Genomic DNA, 20,462 nt, shown 5'->3' on the forward strand with positions numbered 1-20,462 from the left:
GCTTTAAAATCAGGGACATTTCTAACAAAAAAGAAGAAGTGAATACCCTTACATTCGTTACAGGTGTGTGTTTGAGTGGCTCAGTGTCATTTCAGCTTAAAGAGATCTGATAAATGCAACAAAATGATGTGGAAGTGATGCACTCAACAGTAGCTAAGAGATAGAGAAAGTAGATTCACACACACACACACACACACACACGCACACACACACACACACACACACACACACACACACACACAATTTGCATCATATAGTGGCATGGTGAAGACATGTCAAACTATCAAAAAGCTAGTAGACTTGCACAAAGATGAGAAAAAAAGTGGAAAAAAAAGAGAGACCAAAAGGATGAGAGTCCTCTAATGTGTATGCAGCCTTTAATCCCCCAAATAAAGAAGTGCACAGATTTTCAATTTGTTTGTTTGTGTTTTTTTTTTTTTTTTTACTTATTAGCTTCAGCCAGTCTGTTGCTGATCTCTTTGCTCTTCTTGGTGACGCCTCCTTCTGGCTTGGAGTCTGCGGTGGTGGTCGTTGAGGCTTTCTTCTTGGCTGATTGGGATCCAGCAAGCTGCTTCTCTTTCGCCTTTTTCACAATCTTGCTGGTTGCCGTTGGTGTCTTTTTTGGCTTGGATCGAGACGCAGACTTGTCGACCTACAGGGTACAGAGAGGAGGAGAGGAGGCCGAAAACTGTGGGTCAGCTGCTCCGCTACAGAGGTGCTCAGTCACAGTTTTATTGAATATGAATTTCAAAATGGTGAACACCCTGATATTGATAGTGTACGTTTCCTGGACTTCATTCTAAGCATGCAATACAAACTGTACCTTCCTGTTACAAGCAATAAACAAAAACAAATAGGCAAATGTCACCATGTTCTTGGTCATATTTGCGTGGTTAGTGCAGTGAACATAAAAGTTAACCCTTATGTGCTCAGTACAGATGATGTCCTTGTTGCACAGTGAACTACGAACTCGAGTCTGGGTTAGTACATGAACAACTAGCTTAATTTATGCAATTTTGTCCTTTGTTCCTGGGAGGACGGTACTTTGTTGGTCACATTCAACCAATCGTTCTTTACACTGCAAGAACTGACAAAGGATTCCTCCTTTGTACAAAGTGCCTCTGCTGACACTTACCAAATCAAAGGATTAAACATGTCATGCAAATTATCATGGTCACGATCAAAGGTTAGAAAATGGCTATTTTGACCCGTCTTGGTGTTATCAATCCTTCCGTTTTGCTTAAATGATCTCATCCACATAAATACACTATAACACGTGACTATCTTAAAGATATGTTCACATCCATTACAATCGCCTTTGGTAAAAAAAATGTACTCTTTCTCTCTCTAGCTCTTTCAATTCTACATTTATTTTTATTAATTTTTTTACATTTTGGGCATTTAGCAGACGCCTTTATCCAAAGCGACGTATAACAAATACATTTGACTAAGAAAGTGAATCAACTATTTGCTAGTCATAATTTTGTTTTGGACACTGGGGAAACAGTACAGGAGGGACAGTTAAGGTGTATCCTGAAGAGATGGGTCTTCAGTCTACGGTGGAAGATGGCGGAAGATGGCTCGTTCCACCAGCAGGGAGCCAGTATCCATCCCTGCATCTATCCATCATTTACCCTGCTATCAATTCACCAGGTAGTAATGCTTCTTCTAGCATTATGACTGCCAATGGCCCCTGGCCCTAGCATAGATAACTTTTTCTTATGATGACTGATGGATAGATGATTCACTTACTTAGACAAATGTATTTTTTGTACGTCACTTTGGATAAAGGCATCTGCTAAATTCCATTTTTTTAAATGTAAAATGTATTCCTGGAGTCTTAGAGCGAGACCTGCTCTCAGAATAATATTAACAAAATCGGGCCATGCTGCTAAGCAACAAGTACTCAACTCATTCTTTCCTGAAATATGATTTTAAACACTATCCCTAACCCTAGCCTTCAACTCACTCCTAAGTGTATGCTTAAATCATTCAGGACTGTTGTTACTGTATAATGTTTCAGGTAATAATGTGTCTATTTATGTCTATTTTTATTGTTATGTTATTCTATTATTCAAATCTCAATTTATTTTGTTGTTGTTTGTGGTGTGAGCTGCTGTAATGCCTTAATTTCCCCTCGGGGATCAATAAAATACCTATCTATCTACAGCGGGGGAAATAAGTATTTGTTTTGAACCTCCTTCCCTCAGCCAGGACACTGACAATGGGTCATGGATGGGTCTTCCAGCACAACAATGACCCAAAACATACGGCCAATGTACCAAACGAGTGGCTGAAGAAGATGCACATTAAGGTCATGGAGTGGCCTAGCCAGTCTCTGGACTTTAATCCTATAGAAAATCTGTGGAGGGAGCTGAAGCTTCGAGTTGCCAAGTGACAGCCTCGAAACCTTAAGGATTTGGAGAGGATCTGCAAAGAGGACTGGACCAAAATCCCACCTGAGATGTGTGCAAACCTGGTGACCAACTACAAGAAACGTCTGACATCCGTGCTTGCCAACAAGGGTTTCTCCTCCAAGTTCTAAGTCATGTTTTGCTAGGGGATCAAATACTTATTTCCCTCGAAATCAATTTATAACTTTTATATAATGTGTTTTTCAGATTTTTTGGTTGATTAGGGCTAACCCACTGTTAAAATAAACCTACCATTACAATTATAGACCGTTCATTTCATTGTAAGTGAAAACGTACAAAATCAGCAGGGGATCAAATAATTATTTCCCCCACTGTATCTATCTAAATGTATGCCTAAACTCAAAATGAAAGGGATGGTTCACTATTTTGACACTTACATTAATTATTAGATTTGTATATCTTATGTTACTGATCGATTCAGATGGTTTTTAGGCGTACTGGCTCAACTCAACATTTTCAACTTTGCTGCATGGCCATAGTGGAGACCATGGCCATAGTGGAGACCTCATAGCGCTGCAGAAGGATTGAATCTGGGCCGCCCAGTGGACAGCCAACCTGAGCCTGGTCCTAGTCATGGTGCATTCTACAGAGTGAGTTCAGTATCTGAGGTCAACCTCCATGCCTTCCAGAATAAATAGACAAACACACCTGACTACAGCAGACCTAGAATAGAGCTGCTCTCAGTCTCTGAACAGTCCTACGAGAATGAGAGAGGGCACACAGCAACACACAGCATGCAGACATATGAGAGTTGCCTACAGCTGAGACACATGCATGTTTTAGAACAGACATCAATCTGTTTGTCTTAACAAGAAGTACGGTGCTATAGGACTGAAATTGAATTACAGTTTTGGGGAGAAGATCCCCTAATTAAACACATATATGAATAACATCAAAACCAATACAACTTTAAAAGTAGGTTGATCCTTTGTGCTATAGGTTCAGGTAGCATGTGTGTAACACATTACTTTTGTATAGTACAATAGTACTCTAGAAGTATTCTCTTAGATAAAAAAAAGGTTCGAGAACCAAAAGGGGTTATCTGACTTGTTCCTGTAGGAGAACCCTTAGTGGTACAACATAGAACCCATTTTGGGTGCCATAGTCGAACCCTATTCCTCCACTTCCTCCTCATCCCCACTACCCCAGGGTAGTACAGTTTCTCTACTATTAAAAAACAAAAACAAAAAAAAGTAGTTCTTCCTTCTTCTAGCTAATCTTATGATGACTGATGGATAGATGATTCACTTAGACAAATTAATCTGTTGTCACTTTGGATAAAGGCGTCTGCTAAATGCCAAAAAGGTAAATAAAATTAAAAAACGTCCTCAAAAGGGTTCTTCGACAGGGCCAAGCCGAAACACCGCAGAGTCACACCGGTCTATAAGAGCTGACGGTGTTGACGGCTCCTGCGTGTTCAGGTGGACTCACCTTGCTAGGCTCCTTGTTGCCTGGTTCATTGTACAGGCTGCGGATCCTCCTGCGCTCCGTCAGCTTGTTGTCGTTGGGCTGCACCTTGGCCTGTTCCCCCTTGAAGTTGGCACTGTAGCTGGTCTCCAGGCTAGCCTGGTCCTTATCTTCCACCAGGGTCTTGTACTGAGACTGGGCCTTGATGGCCTTCACCGGCTTCACATCCTTGTACGCCTTGAACTCGTTCCTGGAAGAAGAAGAAGAAGAAAAACAACAACATTTAATTGAATTAGCAGACCCATCGCTCACTTCATTATTGACAGCATGCCATTTAGAAGACAACACTCTTAGCCAAATCGGATTATAGTACAGTGACTGGACATAATTGATATGGTCCGGGGCCCAAAAACAAAACGCCCTGGAGTGACTCATCAGAATTTCCATCCAAAGTGGACATGACTCGCTAGTCCTTTCCCTCCCATTAGCTAAGTGCAGTGTGTACAGGGCTGCACATGCATGCTTTCATCTCCAGATGACAACTACCGTACAAAGCACCTTGACCATGCAAGCCAAAAACAGGGCGAGACATATGAAGGAAAAAAAAGCCCTGTTGCAAAGGCTATGTTAGGATGTAAACTGTTTTATTTCACACTTGTAGGCTACTGTACATACAGTATAGGCTATGCCAACATGAGGCCGTCTGGCGGTTTGCAAAACAGACACTGAATTGCAGGGCAGCAACGCAGTTAAAACCTGAGAACATCTGTAAAACATGATCGCAGATGACTGAAACATAATTATCGGGGTAGGCTAGGAACAGAGGATGAATGAGAACCCTTTTACTGCCTTCAACCTGACATGTGCCACCGTATTGATCTGGGTAATACTGTAGGGGAGAATAAAGTAGGGGGGAATCAATACTGCAGCGGTTATCTATGACAATATCAGTCTGATGGTCAACGTCACATGAGACTGAAATGAGAGAGACATGCACTATCAAATATCTCTCACAGAAACACAACTATCTATCAATCTATCTGGCAATAAAGTTGCTAAGCAACAGTCTGTGATTGGATAGATTGTGGGGCTTCCTCCAAAGGAAAAGAACAGTGGATCAATAGGTTTAAAGTGGTAGTTCACTCCAAAATCCAATTTCTGTGATTAACCACACATGCTGTCACTCCAGTCAGCAACTGGAGAGAGGGTTATTAGGTTCATCACATAAATGTGAACTATCCCTTTAATTATCCATGCACTACGTATACAGTAATTGCACATATTAATTATAGCCTATCAATGTATCCTTGAATATTGTGCACAGTACACTCAACAGACCACACCAGTTCATTATGCCTTATAGTAGGACTATTAGGCTACATAATTGCACTGCACGTTTTAATGTACAGACACACAATCGACACACATTTCAAATACTATATAGGTAGGCCTAGGCCTATGCGACCCAATTATTAAGCAACCCAGACATTATAATACAATAACTATTCCGACTGTCTTCATTCGATAGAAAATGTCAACTTCCTTTATGTAAGATAGTCACCCTTCTCACACAGGCACTTTACTCTACTGCTACCTGCTGTCATCTACTATACTATATTGCCAGTTTTTCTCTTGTTGCTGCAACGTCGAGGAACCGAAAGCCTAAGAATGTTACTCTCTTATACTTGCATAACGGGATGTAACAATACACTTTATTCTGATTCTGACCTGTAGGAGCTGCCAGTTGAGACGACCTGTTTTATCTGTCTGTTCAGCGCATCTGCCGCTGCCCTTCCTTTCCCCTCCACAGTGACATCTGCCGGTTGCTGTTCTTCCATTTTGACGCTCACTTTCCTCTCCACCGTTTTCTCTTTCTTCACCGGTTTCTTTTTTCTGTCTTTGGATTCTTTCTCTTGCACCTTTTCCTCTATTTCACTCTTCTCCACCCCGCTCTCGGCCTGCTGCTCTGCGGTCGCGTGCTCGATCTGTGTCGCCACGCTCCCGTCCTGTGCGCCGGTGGATGTGGGGCTGGGTTTGGGGATCCACGGGTGGTCTCCCTTTTTCGGGATGGGCCATTGCTTGTAATCCTTCTGGTACTGGGTTTTGTTGTTGAACGGGGTCGCTGAGGGGTGATACTCGTTTTTGGGCTTGCAGCTGGGCTCGGGGCGTACTTTCCAAGCCTTGAAGTCCTGGCGCATCACCGACGCGCAAGAGACATCGTTGCCTGATGCGGCACCCTGTGCGGGCGGTGCCTTGGCCGCCGCCTCCTGTTCACTGTGAGAAGGCTGGTTCTCTATGGTGATCGGAGGACTCGTCCTCTTCTGCTTAGATGGAGGCTGAGGATGGAGGTGCTGCACCTCGGCCACATCCGAATATTTCGTGAAAACCAAAGGCACGGCGATGTCCGCTTTGTCTAACTCACTCCAGAAGCGGTTAATGCAGCAAGCCCGTGTGAGGCACGGCCAAGCCATGATCAGTGACGGAGATGTAAAGAAGAATCAGTGCACGGGAAAGCTCAATTAAAAGCAGATACTGTGCAGCCTATTATCAAGTGCTGGACGGACGTCCTACTCACGAATCGGATATGGGAAAATGATGCTCCCTGCGCCCACTCAAATTCTGTCCAGTCAGGGAAATGTGCGTCTCTCTCTCTCTCTTTCTCTCTCTCTCTCTCTCTCTCTCTCTCTCTCTCTCTCTCTCTCTCTCTCTCTCTCTCTCTCTCTCTCTCTCTCTCTCTCTCTCTCTCTCTCTCTCTCTCTCTCTCTCTCTCTCTCTCTCTCTCTCTCTCTCTCTCTCTCTCTCTCTCTCTCTCTCTCTTTCTCTGTCGATCTCTCTCTCCCTCTCTCTCTCTCTCTGTTTTTTTTGGCCTCCAGAAATCTTAGAATGCTTAAATGCAAGAAATAGAGTAACAAAGAAATTCTGCAAGGTTACTAAGTACTAGGAGAGTTGATACTCAGCTGATTATTATTGAAGTCTAAATCTACTGGACGTGCTGTGTGGAGCACATTGCACTCGGTCTGGATTCGCTTGCTGGTTGCGCATCAGAGCGACCCCACCCCGCTTTCTGTTTCAGCAGCATCCCCGGAAGATGCAGCCCGGGGTCCGTACGGTGAACTGTCACCTGCTGCGTCCGTCACCGGCTAGAGGGAGGAGACTGCTCCCGGTTAACCCTTTGGCTCCCCCTTGGATGATACGGACAGATACGGAAGACCACAGTATTATAGGCACATGATATAGCCTCTATAGTTGCTTACGGTTGCAATATAGGCTACGTCCAGGGCAGGGCAGCTTCTATGTGTGACCGATTGCCCCATATTAAAATAGGTGTTTCATATTTAATGAAAATGTAGTGCAGGCCCTGTGAAGAAGGCTATTGCTGAGTCACTGGATAGATAAATATAAAGTGAGGTCAATACAATGAAAAGGTACACTTTAAACATTAACTTTCCCATGAGGTCTTAGTGTGCAAAATGATGTGCTCACAATGGTTACTTTCTGGTTGTATTCAGAATTGTATTATATTCATTGTATTGTATTCATTTTCAGTATACTTTTTCATTGTTTCTATGTTGGTATCGTACATTCACGGAATGAACGGAATGTCTCTCAGAATAGTTTTCCAAGCCTGTTACGTTGTTTGTGGTGGATTTAGTTTTAAGGTTATCCATTGGCTGAATTGCTTACGAAACAAATTATGTAAACGGTAAATATCAAGTCATAATTTCAAATGGCCACATTCTGTTAGTCGATAATTATCATATGCATAATTCTCTCACAATGTACGAGTTTACAACCGACAACAAAAACAGAAATACAACACAGCACAGGGACTTGTGCAAGGGCGTAGAAACAAGGGGAGACGAGGGGGGGGGGGCATGGGGATGAGTTGAGGACACACTTTGTGGCACAGACACCACCTTCCTACACTATTGCCCCTCCCACCAGAGGCATACATATCGGGTCATTGCAGGTCATGCTTGAGATACAGACTATCACTGCCAATGGCTGCTAACATTTTTGGGTTTCTATGTTCCATATCTTAGTTATGAAGACAATACTCGCAGCATACTCCGGTGTCCTAAGAGGTAAGGTAATTTTCTGTAGTACTCTACACATACCGAACATTTTATTAGGCACACTACCATACTGTGTAGGGCTTCCCTTTGCTCTCAAAACAGCCTCAATTCTTCGGGCATTGATTCCATAAGATGTTGGAAACATTCCTTTCTGAGATTCAGGTCCATGATGACATGATTGCATCACGCAATACCTGTAGATTGTAGACTGTATCATTTAAAAAATGCATTTTCTTTAGAACGGAGAATACTAGGAAATGTTTGGCGTATCAAACACCATGGGCTATCTTGTCTCGTCAGCCTCCCCATGCCTGTGTAAACATTTCAACCTCTTTGTGCTTTTGTTGCTGCGCAGTGCTCCAAATACAACCCAAATAATATATGGATGGAACAAACTAATTGAATTTGATTGTATGCTTAAATTTGTTGTAAAGTACTTATCTAAAGAATCCCCTGACATCATTTTGCACCTATAAGCATCCACAGTGTAGGCTATATCATGTGCATAGGATTTGAATGGATTTGGAGGTACTCAGAGATTAAGGCAGGAGCCAAGCCTTCCCCCCTTCTTTCAAGCCTGGACGAAACCGGGCCATTGTGAGCTGATTCAGCACAAGGGTGGGATACATTCCTGAATTATGTGTTATTTGACTCTGTAAATGATTGACGAGGGTCTGACTGGTTAAACCTGCCAACCCTGCTAGTGCTAGTTGATGTGTGGGGACAGAACAGAACAGAACAGGAACGGGCAGTTATTTCTCGCATTCTTCACGATCATGTGCTGTAAGTATTGCCACTGTCTCCCATGGCACATCACTGAGTGACTAGAGATCGGACATCACTGATTGGCCATCAGGCCTGTTCTTTGTCTTAGACAGGGAGACATTTGATGGCATTTGCCAACCTTAACAGGCTCTAGGGTGACAACTTGATGATCATAAGGGATGGCAATATATTGATATTTATGCAACATTTGTGGATATTGTGTGTACTGCCTCTATTGTGCCATGTCCCTTTTGTATTGTTGTATCTGTATTGTACTGCTACCGTGTTATATATATATATGTAATTTGTTTATCTTTGCATCTAATAGCAAGACAAATTCCTAACAACCTTTGAGTTGAGTGGTAACAGAGTTGGTGTTGTCTAATGTCTAGGCATCGGCTCCACCACCCTGCTGGCCCTGCAGTGGTTGCCTTCGGTGCGCGGGGCCCCCTGCCCCCGGCTGGAGAAGCAGGTGCAGGTCCTCTCTGTCATGCAGTTCATCCTCTGCTTCCTCATCATGGGTGAGTGACCATCAACTGGCTCCAGTGTAGGGGTTATTGTCCTAAGCAAAAATATTGACATAGTAAATGCAACATTTACTATGGGGGCGGCTGTGGCGCAGGAGGTAGAGTCGCCGTCTAATGATCACAAGGTTGGCAGATCAGCGGTTCGAGCCCCGGCTGGCCACATGTCAAAGTGTCCTTGGGCAAGACACTGAACCCCAAAATTGCTCCCAGTGAGCGGGCCAGCGCCTTGCATGCTGCCATTGGTGTGTGAATGTGTGTGTGAATGGGTGAATGAGAGGCTGTTGTAAAGTGCTTTGGAGCAGCAAAAAAGGCACTATATAAGTGCAGTCCATTGACCATTTACGAGTGCGGATCCTTGTGTTAGGATTCCACCTTCACTGCATCGGATGTCAGGGTTGTAATATTGTCATTGGTGGAATTATTGTCATAAGGAAAATAAAAAGGGATACTTTTGTTGCATGCCAGAGGACAGAATGCACTGATGTGTGGGTACAAAACAGAACAGGAACGTGCTGAGTTACAGACACTGTGTTACAGCCATGGGTTTGCACAAGTGTCAACTGGTCATTATGATACATAGCCTACACCACTCACAGAGGACAGAGGAATTCAAATGGTCAAAACTGGTGTAAATGTTTATGGCCTATACAGCTGTTGGAGGTTATATAATCTGTCTGAATGTCTGAACTGTAAATAAATTAATACAATTACAGATTTACTGTTCCCGTGCTGCTCTGCTGCTAGCTATGTTTATACTGTATATTTCTTTGTATTTTGAATTTTGCAACTGTTTTTAAATTTGTTGTACGGCGACCTTGAGTGCCATGAAAGGCGCCTTATAAAATAAATGTATTATTATTATTATTATTATTATTAATTTTAAAAAAGCAACAAAAAAAAGTAATTCTTCCTTCTTCTGCCAATGGCCCCTGGTCCTAGCATAGATTACTTCTTCTTATGATGACTGATGGATAGATGATTCACTTACTTAGACAAATGTAATTGTTCTAAGTCGCTTTTGGATAAAGGCGTCAGCTAAATGCCAAAAAATGTAAATGTAAATGTAAATGCTTCCCTGACCCGTGTGTCCCCTGTGTTGGAGCAGGCCCGGTGTGCTCTGTGGTGCTGCTGTACCTGCTGTGGACTGACTATTGGTGGGTTACAGCCACATACGCCACCTGGCTCTTCTATGACTGGAACACGCACAAGCAAGGCAAGTTCATTTACATAAATAATAAATCCCATAAATCATGTTGGTTTGTCCTTGTACAATTGTAAATGACATCTTTATGCTGATGAGGAAGATCCATCTCTTCAGGCTACATCTTGACTGTCTCCTCCTAAAGACCTCTTCATCCCCACTACCCCCATGTACAGTTTCTCGACTGTAAATACAAATAATGGAGAATTATAATGGAGAGTACAACTGGAGTATGCCCTTGGTCAATGTTAAGACCTTCAGCAGCTATTTGTGGATGATGATGAATGGTTTGTGTTGACTTGCTGTGTTGACTAGCTGGGCGAAGGTCCTCGTGGGTGAGGAGCTGGGCGGTGTGGAACTATTACAGAGACTATTTCCCCATCAATGTGAGTGTTGACTTTGCAGCTACATTTCTAAAATCTACAGTGCCTGTGTAGATGTCTCCACAAACACACAGACACAATTTGTTTCCATATTTCACTTGCAAATTAACTGTGCTGACAGAAAATTAAAGTCAATATCTGTCATTTAGTCTGATCAAGGATTACATCTGAATCCCAGGTCTGATGTGAGGTTGAGTCTCACAGAGTATTGTTATTTCAGCTTGTCAAGACTCACGACTTGCTTCCCAGTCGGAACTATATCCTTGGCTACCACCCGCACGGGATCTTCTGCTTTGGAGCGTTCTGTAACTTTGCCACAGAAGCAAACGGCTTCTCGGCCAAGTTTCCTGGACTGACACCATTCATTGGAACACTGGATGGTAACTTCCGCATGCCGCTGGCCAGAGAGTACTTGATGGCTGCAGGTGAGGATACTCGTCTCTGAGCTTACTTCTGGATGCACACTGAATGAATACACCGATGAGCCAAAACATTATGACCACTGACAGGTGAAGTGAATAACATTGATTATCTTGTTACAATGGCACCTGTCAAGGGGTTGCATATATTAGGTAGCAAGTGAACAGTCAGTTCTTGAAGCTGGATGTAGGAGAAATGGGCAGGAGTAAAGGCCTTAGTGACTTTGACAAGGGCCAAATTGTTCTGGCCAGACGACTGGGTCAGAGCATCTCTGAAATGGCAAGGCTTGTGGGGTGCTCCCAGTCAGCAGTGGTGAGTACCTACAGACAGTGGTCCGAGGAGGGACAAACCACAAACCGGCGACAGGGTGTTGTGCGCCCAAGGCTCATCGTATACAAACATAATATGTTATATTAACAGCATATTAGGCAGGTGGTCATAATGTTTTGGCTCATCAGTGAATGTAAATATATATCTATATATATGTAGAACATTGTTATTCAATTCATTTGGATGTCGATATTGTAAAATATAAATGCAAATATGACTAATGTTTCCTTTGTGAACGCATGTCCTTCTACTCGTTTAAAGTTATATACGTACCAGCCATGATGAAGTACTTCTGGTCCATGCTTTGCCTCTCCTCAGGGATCTGTCCTGTGAATCGCAAGACTCTCGAGTTCATTCTGTCGCAAAACGGGACGGGGAATGCAGTGGTCATCACCGTCGGAGGGGCAGCCGAGTCTCTGGACTGTGCTCCCGGAGTTCACCGCATCACCCTGAGAAACCGCAAGGGGTTCGTCAAACTGGCGCTGCGACAGGGGTGAGCCTCTACGGTGCCTCACAAGTAACAATCCACACTAGACCTACGTATACAGACCAAAACGGATTCAACTGTAGTGTAGTATTTCTGCATTGATAAAAAAAAAAAAAAACTATTTTGATATTTTGTACAAACTAAGATGCTGTTGACTAAGATGCTTTGAACAGATTTGGACAATGTCTGTTCGGAGTTGGGGTGCGAGAAACCAAGGCTGTTGTGGCGCATTGCCTTGCGCTGCTTTACCTCGTGCTGTGTTGTGATACTGTTGTGATCGTCTCACACCGCCTCTCAGGGCTGACCTCGTTCCTGTGTACTCGTTCGGGGAGAATGAGGTGTACAAGCAGCTGATCTTGGAGGAGGGCTCGTGGTGGCGACTGATCCAGAAGAGGCTCCAGAAGGTTCTGGGCTTCGCCCCCTGCGTGTTCCAGGGGCGGGGCCTCTTCTCTCCGTACACCTGGGGTCTGGTCCCTTTCTCCAGACCCATCACCTCAGTTGGTAAGCTTAACATAGCTCCATAGACAAGAGACTATATATATATAAACAGTATATATCCCACCTCTTCAAGCTTGCCTTCACCAGTTAACCCTCTCCCCCTCCCATGTGTCCCCTGCACTAACCTATACTTTCTTTTAATTATTTTTTGTTTATTTTTATTATTACTACTCGATCTCTTCAGTTTGTAAAGCACCTTTGAGTGTCTAGAAAAGCGCTATATAAGTATTATTATTATTATTATTATTATTATTATTATTATTATTATTATTATTATTATTATTATTATTATTATTATTATATACAGTATATGCCATTTAGCTGACACTTTTATCCAAAGAGACTTACATTGCAGTGAGTGCATACATACATTTTTCAGTATATATGGTCCCAGCGGATACCGAACCCACAACCTAAGCGTTGTTAGCGCCATGCTCTACCAGCTGAGCCAGAGAGGACCATGTATAGAGAACGTCTGCCAGACGTTCTAATGTAGGAGCTGAGTGGAAAATGTGTATATACTCTATATCAGTGATACTGTGGCTGCCATACAGGGATGTACAGACGTTGAAAAATATGGACACCAGACAATATTGCACATGTAGAATATCAGGGTTGCCAACACACACACACACACACCCCTTGGCATCAACATCTCAATCCAACCAGATACACAAAGTTGGCAACCCTGAGAATATGTGACAGGGCATGGTTAAAAAGTCCGCAACTAGGGCAAAATCATTTTTCAGTTTTTTCCAGATTATGAAAGGGTAGATTGTAAGCTTTAAAATGATGTGTCATACATTGAAATCTGAAACAAGTTGAAGAAGTCATGGATATTTGAATGTTGATACCCCCTGAACCACCGTACTGAGATAAGTCTTCAGAGACATTTCAGAGACATTTTTCACAGAGGTAATGGGTGGGAACAATAGCTGGTTAACTCCACCCTAATCACTCCCTCAAGACAACCACACCCTCAAGACAACCACTCCCCCATTACACTACCTGTCATTACCTACCTGTCATCTGTCAGTGGGGTTGTCAGCTAACCCTCAGGAAGCAAAATTGCAGGGCTGACACGTTTAAATAGCTAAATAATAATAATAATAATAATAATAATAATAATAATAATAATAATAATAATAATAATTAAAGATTCATGATTCATCATCATTTTATTGCCATGTGTGCCAAAAGTGTATTACGTCCCATTACAAGTACAAGAGTAAATTTCATGGCAATGGAAAAAATTAGGCAAGATACAACATTTACATTTACATTTTTGGCATTTAGCAGACACCTTATTCCAAAGCGACTTACAATCAATACATTTGAATACTAAGCATGAGAATCATCAGTCCACCATTCGTAGCAGGAAGAGTAATCTAGCTCAGGCCCGGGGCCATTGATAGAAGGAAAAACCTTCTCCTATCACCTTCTTCTAAAACCTAGTTGTTGTTGTTTTCTTACACTGGAGAAACAGAGAAACAGTACAAGGGGGGCAATAGACGTTCTTAGGGACACAGTAGAGGGGAAAGCGGGTGTCTTTACGAGACGTAGTGGTGAGGGGCAGAAGATGTCTCAGGAGGAGCAGTTAAGGTGTAACCTGAAGAGATCGGTCTTCAGTCTACGACGGAAGATGGGTAGTGACTCTGCCGTTCTGACAGCCGTGGGGAGATACAATTGAGCAATACAATAATAGAATGGTAAAAAATTATAATGTTGTGTCCGTGTGTATGCATTTATCATTATAGTCCATAAAGCATCTAGTGGGACTTGGTGTAGTTCCTTCCCATCCGGGCATCAAAGCTGTAGCCTAATAAAAAAAGAAGACAGTACATTTAAAATGATTGCCCACTGTTACCAACACACCACTTTTACAAAATACTACTATGTTCATAAAATAGAATTGCTTATACAATGACAATGACAAATACCTGAAGTGCTGGTGACTCATCAAGGTGTCATCTCTCAGAACCTCTCACCTCGTCATTTTGTAACAAAGATGTTTTGATTGATTGATTGAAAACTTTATTAGAAGATTTGCAGAAGTAGGTACATGAAAGTACATATTACATACAAGGTCAAATAACAGGATAAAAACCCAAGAAAGCCACTGGCTTATTTCAATTGGGGTCCTTGATTCTCAATTCATCGTTACATGTAAGACCGACAAAAAAAAAAAAAACTAGTACTATCTACAAGATAATACAGACAAATAACTAGTACTATCTACAAGATAAACATACATCCAACATGGGAAGAACAATACAACAAAACATAAGGTATGTACAGCGGGTAGGACAGGTGGGGACATACACCACAGGTGGGGGCGGGGGACAAAACACAAAGTATTTACAGTGGGTAGTTCGGGCAGGGGGACAGACATATGTACAATGGGTAGTTCGGGCGGGGGGACAAAACAACAAGTATGTACAGTTTTTGATTTAGAGGGTCCAGTTACGGATTGCAGCCTCCTGTAAATGTTTTTTGAGAGTGGTTTTGAAGGTGGGCAGTGTTTTGCACTCCTTTAAGATTATAGGAAGGGCGTTCCACATTTTTACTGCATAGTTTGCAAACGAGTTTAACCCCTTGTTTGTGGTGCAACGCGGTTGAACGTGGTTCGTGGAGCTTCCTCTGGTATTGTATGTGTGGACGTTGTTCACTTTTTGGAAGTATGTTGACAGGTACTTGGGTGTCTTTGTGGTGTAGCGTATCTTGAAGACCAGGCCCAGTGCAAGCTGCTGCACTCTGTCAACTACTCGTAGCCAATCAAGGCTCAAAAAATGAGCAGCGGTTAGATGTGTCCTAGGGTTGAGGCCTAGCAGAAGCCTAACCAGTTTATTTTGGGCTGTCAGGTCAGAGGTGTGGACACACTGCTAGTGTAGGTTTTCCATAGACTCTCAGTGTACTATTGTTGTACTGTAAGGAGTAGGCTAGTGAAATAATTTCAATCCACAGTATTATTCTACAGCAAATCTACATATCAATGAATGAATCCTTATTTTTGATATAAGGATTACATTAGCGACAACATTAGCGTTCATTACAAAAGCATTTACTTTTTCTATAATCTATTATATCTCTAACAAAGCTAGCTAGCTAGCTAACAAGCTAACACTTGTTTGGCTAGCTGGTACACACAAACACACTAAAATGGTGCATGAAACATATTACACTATGTTGCTTGTTTAGTAGGTCTCCAACAAATGTATTTATTCATTATGTTTTATCTTTGACAAGGTATTTCTTCCTCCCACCATCTCATTAGTTTTGTAGAGGGGTGGCATGATTGTGGTGAGCAGTTTCAGTGGTCTGATAACTGATGCTAACAACGGGGCTATCTACCTTACTCACAAAACATCAAATAACTGTTTGGCTATCCTAAGTAAACAATACAAAATCCTAGTAAACAACACATGTAACACATGTAACTCACTACTCACTTACCCAAGAACACAGCAGAAGGTCTGTGCAGACGACTGTCCCAAGAATAGTGAACTGATGTGGAGATCAATGTCTGAAATTCCGTTGTCATCTGTCATCGTCAGATTCGGAGTTCGGAGTTCCCGTTATGTATAGTCCAGTATGAAGGAGTTCATTAATTTTGAAATTCTGTTGATAGCATTAGCGAGAGGTTCAGCTTCAGCTCCATCTTGTAAATTTGTCAACAGGTCCAGACGCACACACATGGCTCTTTACATACAGCTGGGGTGGGCGTGGCTACACACACTGCCACACTAATACGAATAATACCCCCCACCCGACTTTGCTAACTAAATGTAGGTATTTAGTGAATGTAAAACTGTTGGATATGACATCGAGTGGGTTCTTCATCGCTTCGTTTGTCGTCCTATGCCAAAAAACGGAAAACACATTTTTTCACAACAAGACTTGTTTGGCTCGATTGTGAGGTTTCACAATTGCCGAGATGGGGACCTATTAATCAAACCCTGTCACATATGCTAACTACTCTTCAGGCTACATAGTAAAACTATGATAAAAGTGTGTAAACATTGTGTGTTTACCCCCCACCACACCCCTGCTGCCATAACACATTTCAAATGATTCTACCTTTCAGTTGGAGAGCCCATGGAGGTCCCCAAGATAAGTGAGCCCAGCCAGGAAGTGGTGGATCAGTACCATACCATGTACATGGCCTCCCTCAGGCAACTCTTTGACAAACACAAGACCTGCTTTGGACTGACAGAGGATGACAGCCTGGTGATTCATTGAGGACAGAGTGTCCAGAGGATCTCACACCACTCTTTCTTCCTGCAGAGAAATGTTGGACATAATGACCGATGCTGTGACTGGTAGCACTTTCTCACAGGTCAAGGGTCAGACTGACTGAAAACTAACTTGAAATGGACAACTTTGACGGCTTTATGAAGCCTTCATAACCCCCTTTATAAGGCTCACATAGATGCTTCATCAATTATCCATAAGCTGGTGTTATACTACATGAGTAATGTTAAGAGGGGTAGTGGTGGCCTAGGGGATAGTGAGTTGGACTGGTGATCAGAAGGTCATGATTGGTCAGGGTTCCACACCACCACTAGTGTGCCCTTGAGTAAGGCACTTAGCCCTAAGTTACTCCAGGGAGACTGTCTCTGTAATCTCTGATTGTAAGTCGCTTTGGATAAAAGTGTTAATGGTAAAACATTTAAAAACATGAAGGTTGGCACAAGGGTTATACCAAGAAGCAATAACACCCCTAATATAGTCTTAATGTGGTATTGAATGTCTTCTACGTTGACTTCATGATTGGTTTATGAATGTATCTTCCTTTATAAGTTGTATTCCATGAGTCTGAAAAGCAATAGGCAGACATGTCCGTGTCTGTCACATATTTGCATGGGGGAGCGTTGGGGGTCATATTTAGCTAAAATGACGGTGCCTAACAAAGACAGAGAATGTGTATCATGAGTCCTGGGTTTTTAAAATAATCATAACAGTGTACAATGATGATGAGCTCTTTTAGGGCCGTTTGAAGGGAGGACGCTGCGATGTCAAATCACTGCCTTGTTGCAAGGCTGGCAAAAAGGTCCATTGTGTCACTTTAACAAGTCACCAGTGTGGCCACAAGGAGGCATTAACCCTTCGCTATAGTACTTCCATCTAGTCAAGCCTTTTGTTCAGTATTGCCTGATAAGGCACGTAATACCGTGTATCATTTGTTTGAATTTCCTGACTGGACTGTGCTGTTCTGTGTGTATAATGTGGAGACATTACGTGACGTTAGAATTACAAGGTTGTTCATGCTAAGATAAATATGCTTATCCAAATAAAGACTTGACATTGGCCAGTAACTTGGTGGGCATGGAACACTACAACAATGAAACTTTTCTTCAGGCACAATCTGTCTAACTTAGTTAGTTGATAATTATCATGCAATGGCTGATTCATAGCCTATTAATCTTAGAAACAACAACAAAATGCCTAAATGCAACACAGAACAGTTAGCCTGGGGCACACCGGATACCTCTACCTTAGCAGCGCGCGTGCGTTTCATTTTGGCGCTATTAACAGGTTAGAGCAGCCACACAGCCCATGTTAACAGGTTAGAGCAGCCACACAGCCCATGTTAACAGGTTAGAGCAGCCACACAGCCCATGTTAACAGGTTAGAGCAGCCACACACGACACAGCCCATGTTAACAGGTTAGAGCAGCCACACAGCCCATGTTAACAGGTTAGAGCAGCCACACAGCCCATGTTAACAGGTTAGAGCAGCCACACAGCCCATGTTAACAGGTTAGAGCAGCCACACAGCCCATGTTAACAGGTTAGAGCAGCCATACAGCCCATGTTAACAGGTTAGAGCAGCCACACAGCCCATGTTAACAGGTTAGAGCAGCCTCACAGCCCATGTTAACAGGTTAGAGCCACACAGCCCATGTTAACAGGTTAGAGCAGCCACACAGCCCATGTTAACAGGTTAGAGCAGCCATACAGCCCATGTTAACAGGTTAGAGCAGCCACACAGCCCATGTTAACAGGTTAGAGCAGCCACACAGCCCATGTTAACAGGTTAGAGCCACACAGCCATGTTAACAGGTTAGAGCCACACAGCCCATGTTAACAGGTTAGAGCAACACAGCCCATGTTAACAGGTTAGAGCAGCCACACAGCCCATGTTAAAAGGTTAGAGCAACACAGCCCATGTTAACAGGTTAGAGCAGCCACACAGCCCATGTTAACAGGTTAGAGCCATACAGCCCATCTTAACAGGTTAGAGCCACACAGCCAGATTTTTTGCCAAGGTGGACAGGGGGAAAAACATGTGCCCCCCCTCTCCTCATGTGCCCCCCCCCTCCCCGATGTAAGACAACTCTGACACACAAGACCTGTTTAGTCTGACGGAGGATGACCGCCCAGAGGATCTCACACCACTTGTCTCTCTTGCTGCAGAGAAACGTTGGACATAATGACCGATGCTGTGACTGGTAGCACTTTCTCACAGGTCAAGGGTCAGACAGACTGAATTTTCATTCTCATTTTACATGTATGACTAAGCCTAACCTTAAAGGCTTTATGAGGCTTTCATATCCCCCTGTTATGGCTAAAAGTGTCCTAAGAAAACCAAAAGGGACTAAACCAAAGTACTGCTCAAAACGTTGTGCACATAAAGCAAGCCACAACATAAGAAATTGGACAGAGTCACTGAAATGGCGTATAAAAGGTTCATATTTTAATAGTAAGCCCTCATACCTACACACAACACACAGAACAAAACATCCACTAATAAGGGTAAACAAAACAGGCATCTCTCTCTACCTTAACTGTCCAGTCTATGGCAGGGCGGAACAGGAAAACAAAAGAAAGAAACCAATACTCACCGTAACCAAAAACCCAAACTCACCAAAAGAAAAAAAGTTGCCTGTAAGCCCCCCCCCCCCCCCCCCCCCCCCGATGGGGAGCAAGGCAAACAAGGCACATAAGAAGAGTCCTCGATCCACCCACCAGGACTGGCAGGAGCTGGGCAGGAAAAATGGATGAGGCAGCAAAAATATCAATAAGGGTCCAAACTCCCCAGAAGGGTCAGCAGATTCTACCAGGTATCACATCTAGTAGCTAAGGCCCTACATAGATACTTCATAAATCATTTATAAGCCGATGTTATGCTACATGAAGGTTGGCAAAATGGTTATACTGTCATAATACCCCAAATATACTGCATTATGAATATGCTTATAAATGAGGGTTTATGAATGTGTCTTTAATGGTCCAGAGAATGTAGTTCTGAGTGTTGCTGCCTCTGCTGCCCACCCTGGCTATTCTACGTTAGTTCTACGCTAATAAGGTGCTTATTCTACACTTTCTAAAAGGTCCAGACATGAGCATAGGGAGGGAGGACATTGCAATGTCAAATCACTGCTTTGCTAAAAAGGCCCATTGTGTCACTTCAACAAGTCACTAGTCTGCCCACACGGAGGCGTATTTCCCCTTCGCTACTTCCATCTAGACGAGCCTTTTGTTCAGTATTGACTGATAAGGCACGCAATACTTTGTATCGTTTGTTTGAATTTAATGACCGAACAGTGCTGTTCTATGTGCATACATGTTAACAGCAGCCAAAATCAACATTTTGATGTCAGTGTTGTGTAAAACTTCATTTGGATAGTGTCAGAGAAATGGTTTGTAGATGTTCAGTAAATGTTCAACTAACTGTCCACAATATTTCAACTAACCATCCATTAACCCTAGCCCTAACCATAACACTTACCCTCAGCCTAAACTTAACCCAACACCTAACCCCAACCATAACCCTAAACAAACTGTTGCATAACAGAATTGCAGTTGACAGTTTGTTGATAGTTTGAGCAAATGTAGGTCATCTTTAGGAGACTACCCAAATACGTTTTGCAGTGCTGCAAGTTTGTTTGTGTATTTCCAGCGTCGTTCCACTTAACAGCGTATTATCCTGA

General features: G+C 42.9%; 2 protein-coding genes across 2 annotated transcripts; one reads left to right on the top strand and one right to left on the bottom strand.

Annotated features, from left to right (window-relative positions):
* Positions 1 to 442: 442 nt before the first annotated feature.
* Positions 443 to 6,313, bottom strand: LOC308159076 (microtubule-associated protein 6 homolog; the record flags this gene model as incomplete). Its single annotated transcript, XM_080532835.1, has 3 exons — positions 443 to 652; positions 3,867 to 4,092; positions 5,571 to 6,313. 3 exons carry the CDS (start codon positions 6,311 to 6,313, stop codon positions 443 to 445), a joined length of 1,179 nt encoding a protein of 392 aa, XP_080388961.1.
* A 2,327-nt stretch (positions 6,314 to 8,640) lies between these two features.
* LOC308158951 (diacylglycerol O-acyltransferase 2-like) lies at positions 8,641 to 17,847 on the top strand. Its single transcript, XM_080532670.1, has 8 exons — positions 8,641 to 8,701; positions 9,076 to 9,204; positions 10,316 to 10,423; positions 10,727 to 10,797; positions 11,015 to 11,219; positions 11,863 to 12,037; positions 12,330 to 12,532; positions 16,614 to 17,847. The coding sequence occupies exons 1-8, from the start codon at positions 8,695 to 8,697 to the stop codon at positions 16,766 to 16,768; spliced, it is 1,053 nt and encodes a 350-aa protein (XP_080388796.1). The 5' UTR covers positions 8,641 to 8,694; the 3' UTR covers positions 16,769 to 17,847.
* Positions 17,848 to 20,462: the final 2,615 nt, after the last annotated feature.

Source organism: Nansenia antarctica (genome assembly GCF_963989245.1).
Source record: "Nansenia antarctica genome assembly, chromosome: 5".
Taxonomy (NCBI): Eukaryota; Metazoa; Chordata; class Actinopteri; order Argentiniformes; family Microstomatidae; genus Nansenia; species Nansenia antarctica.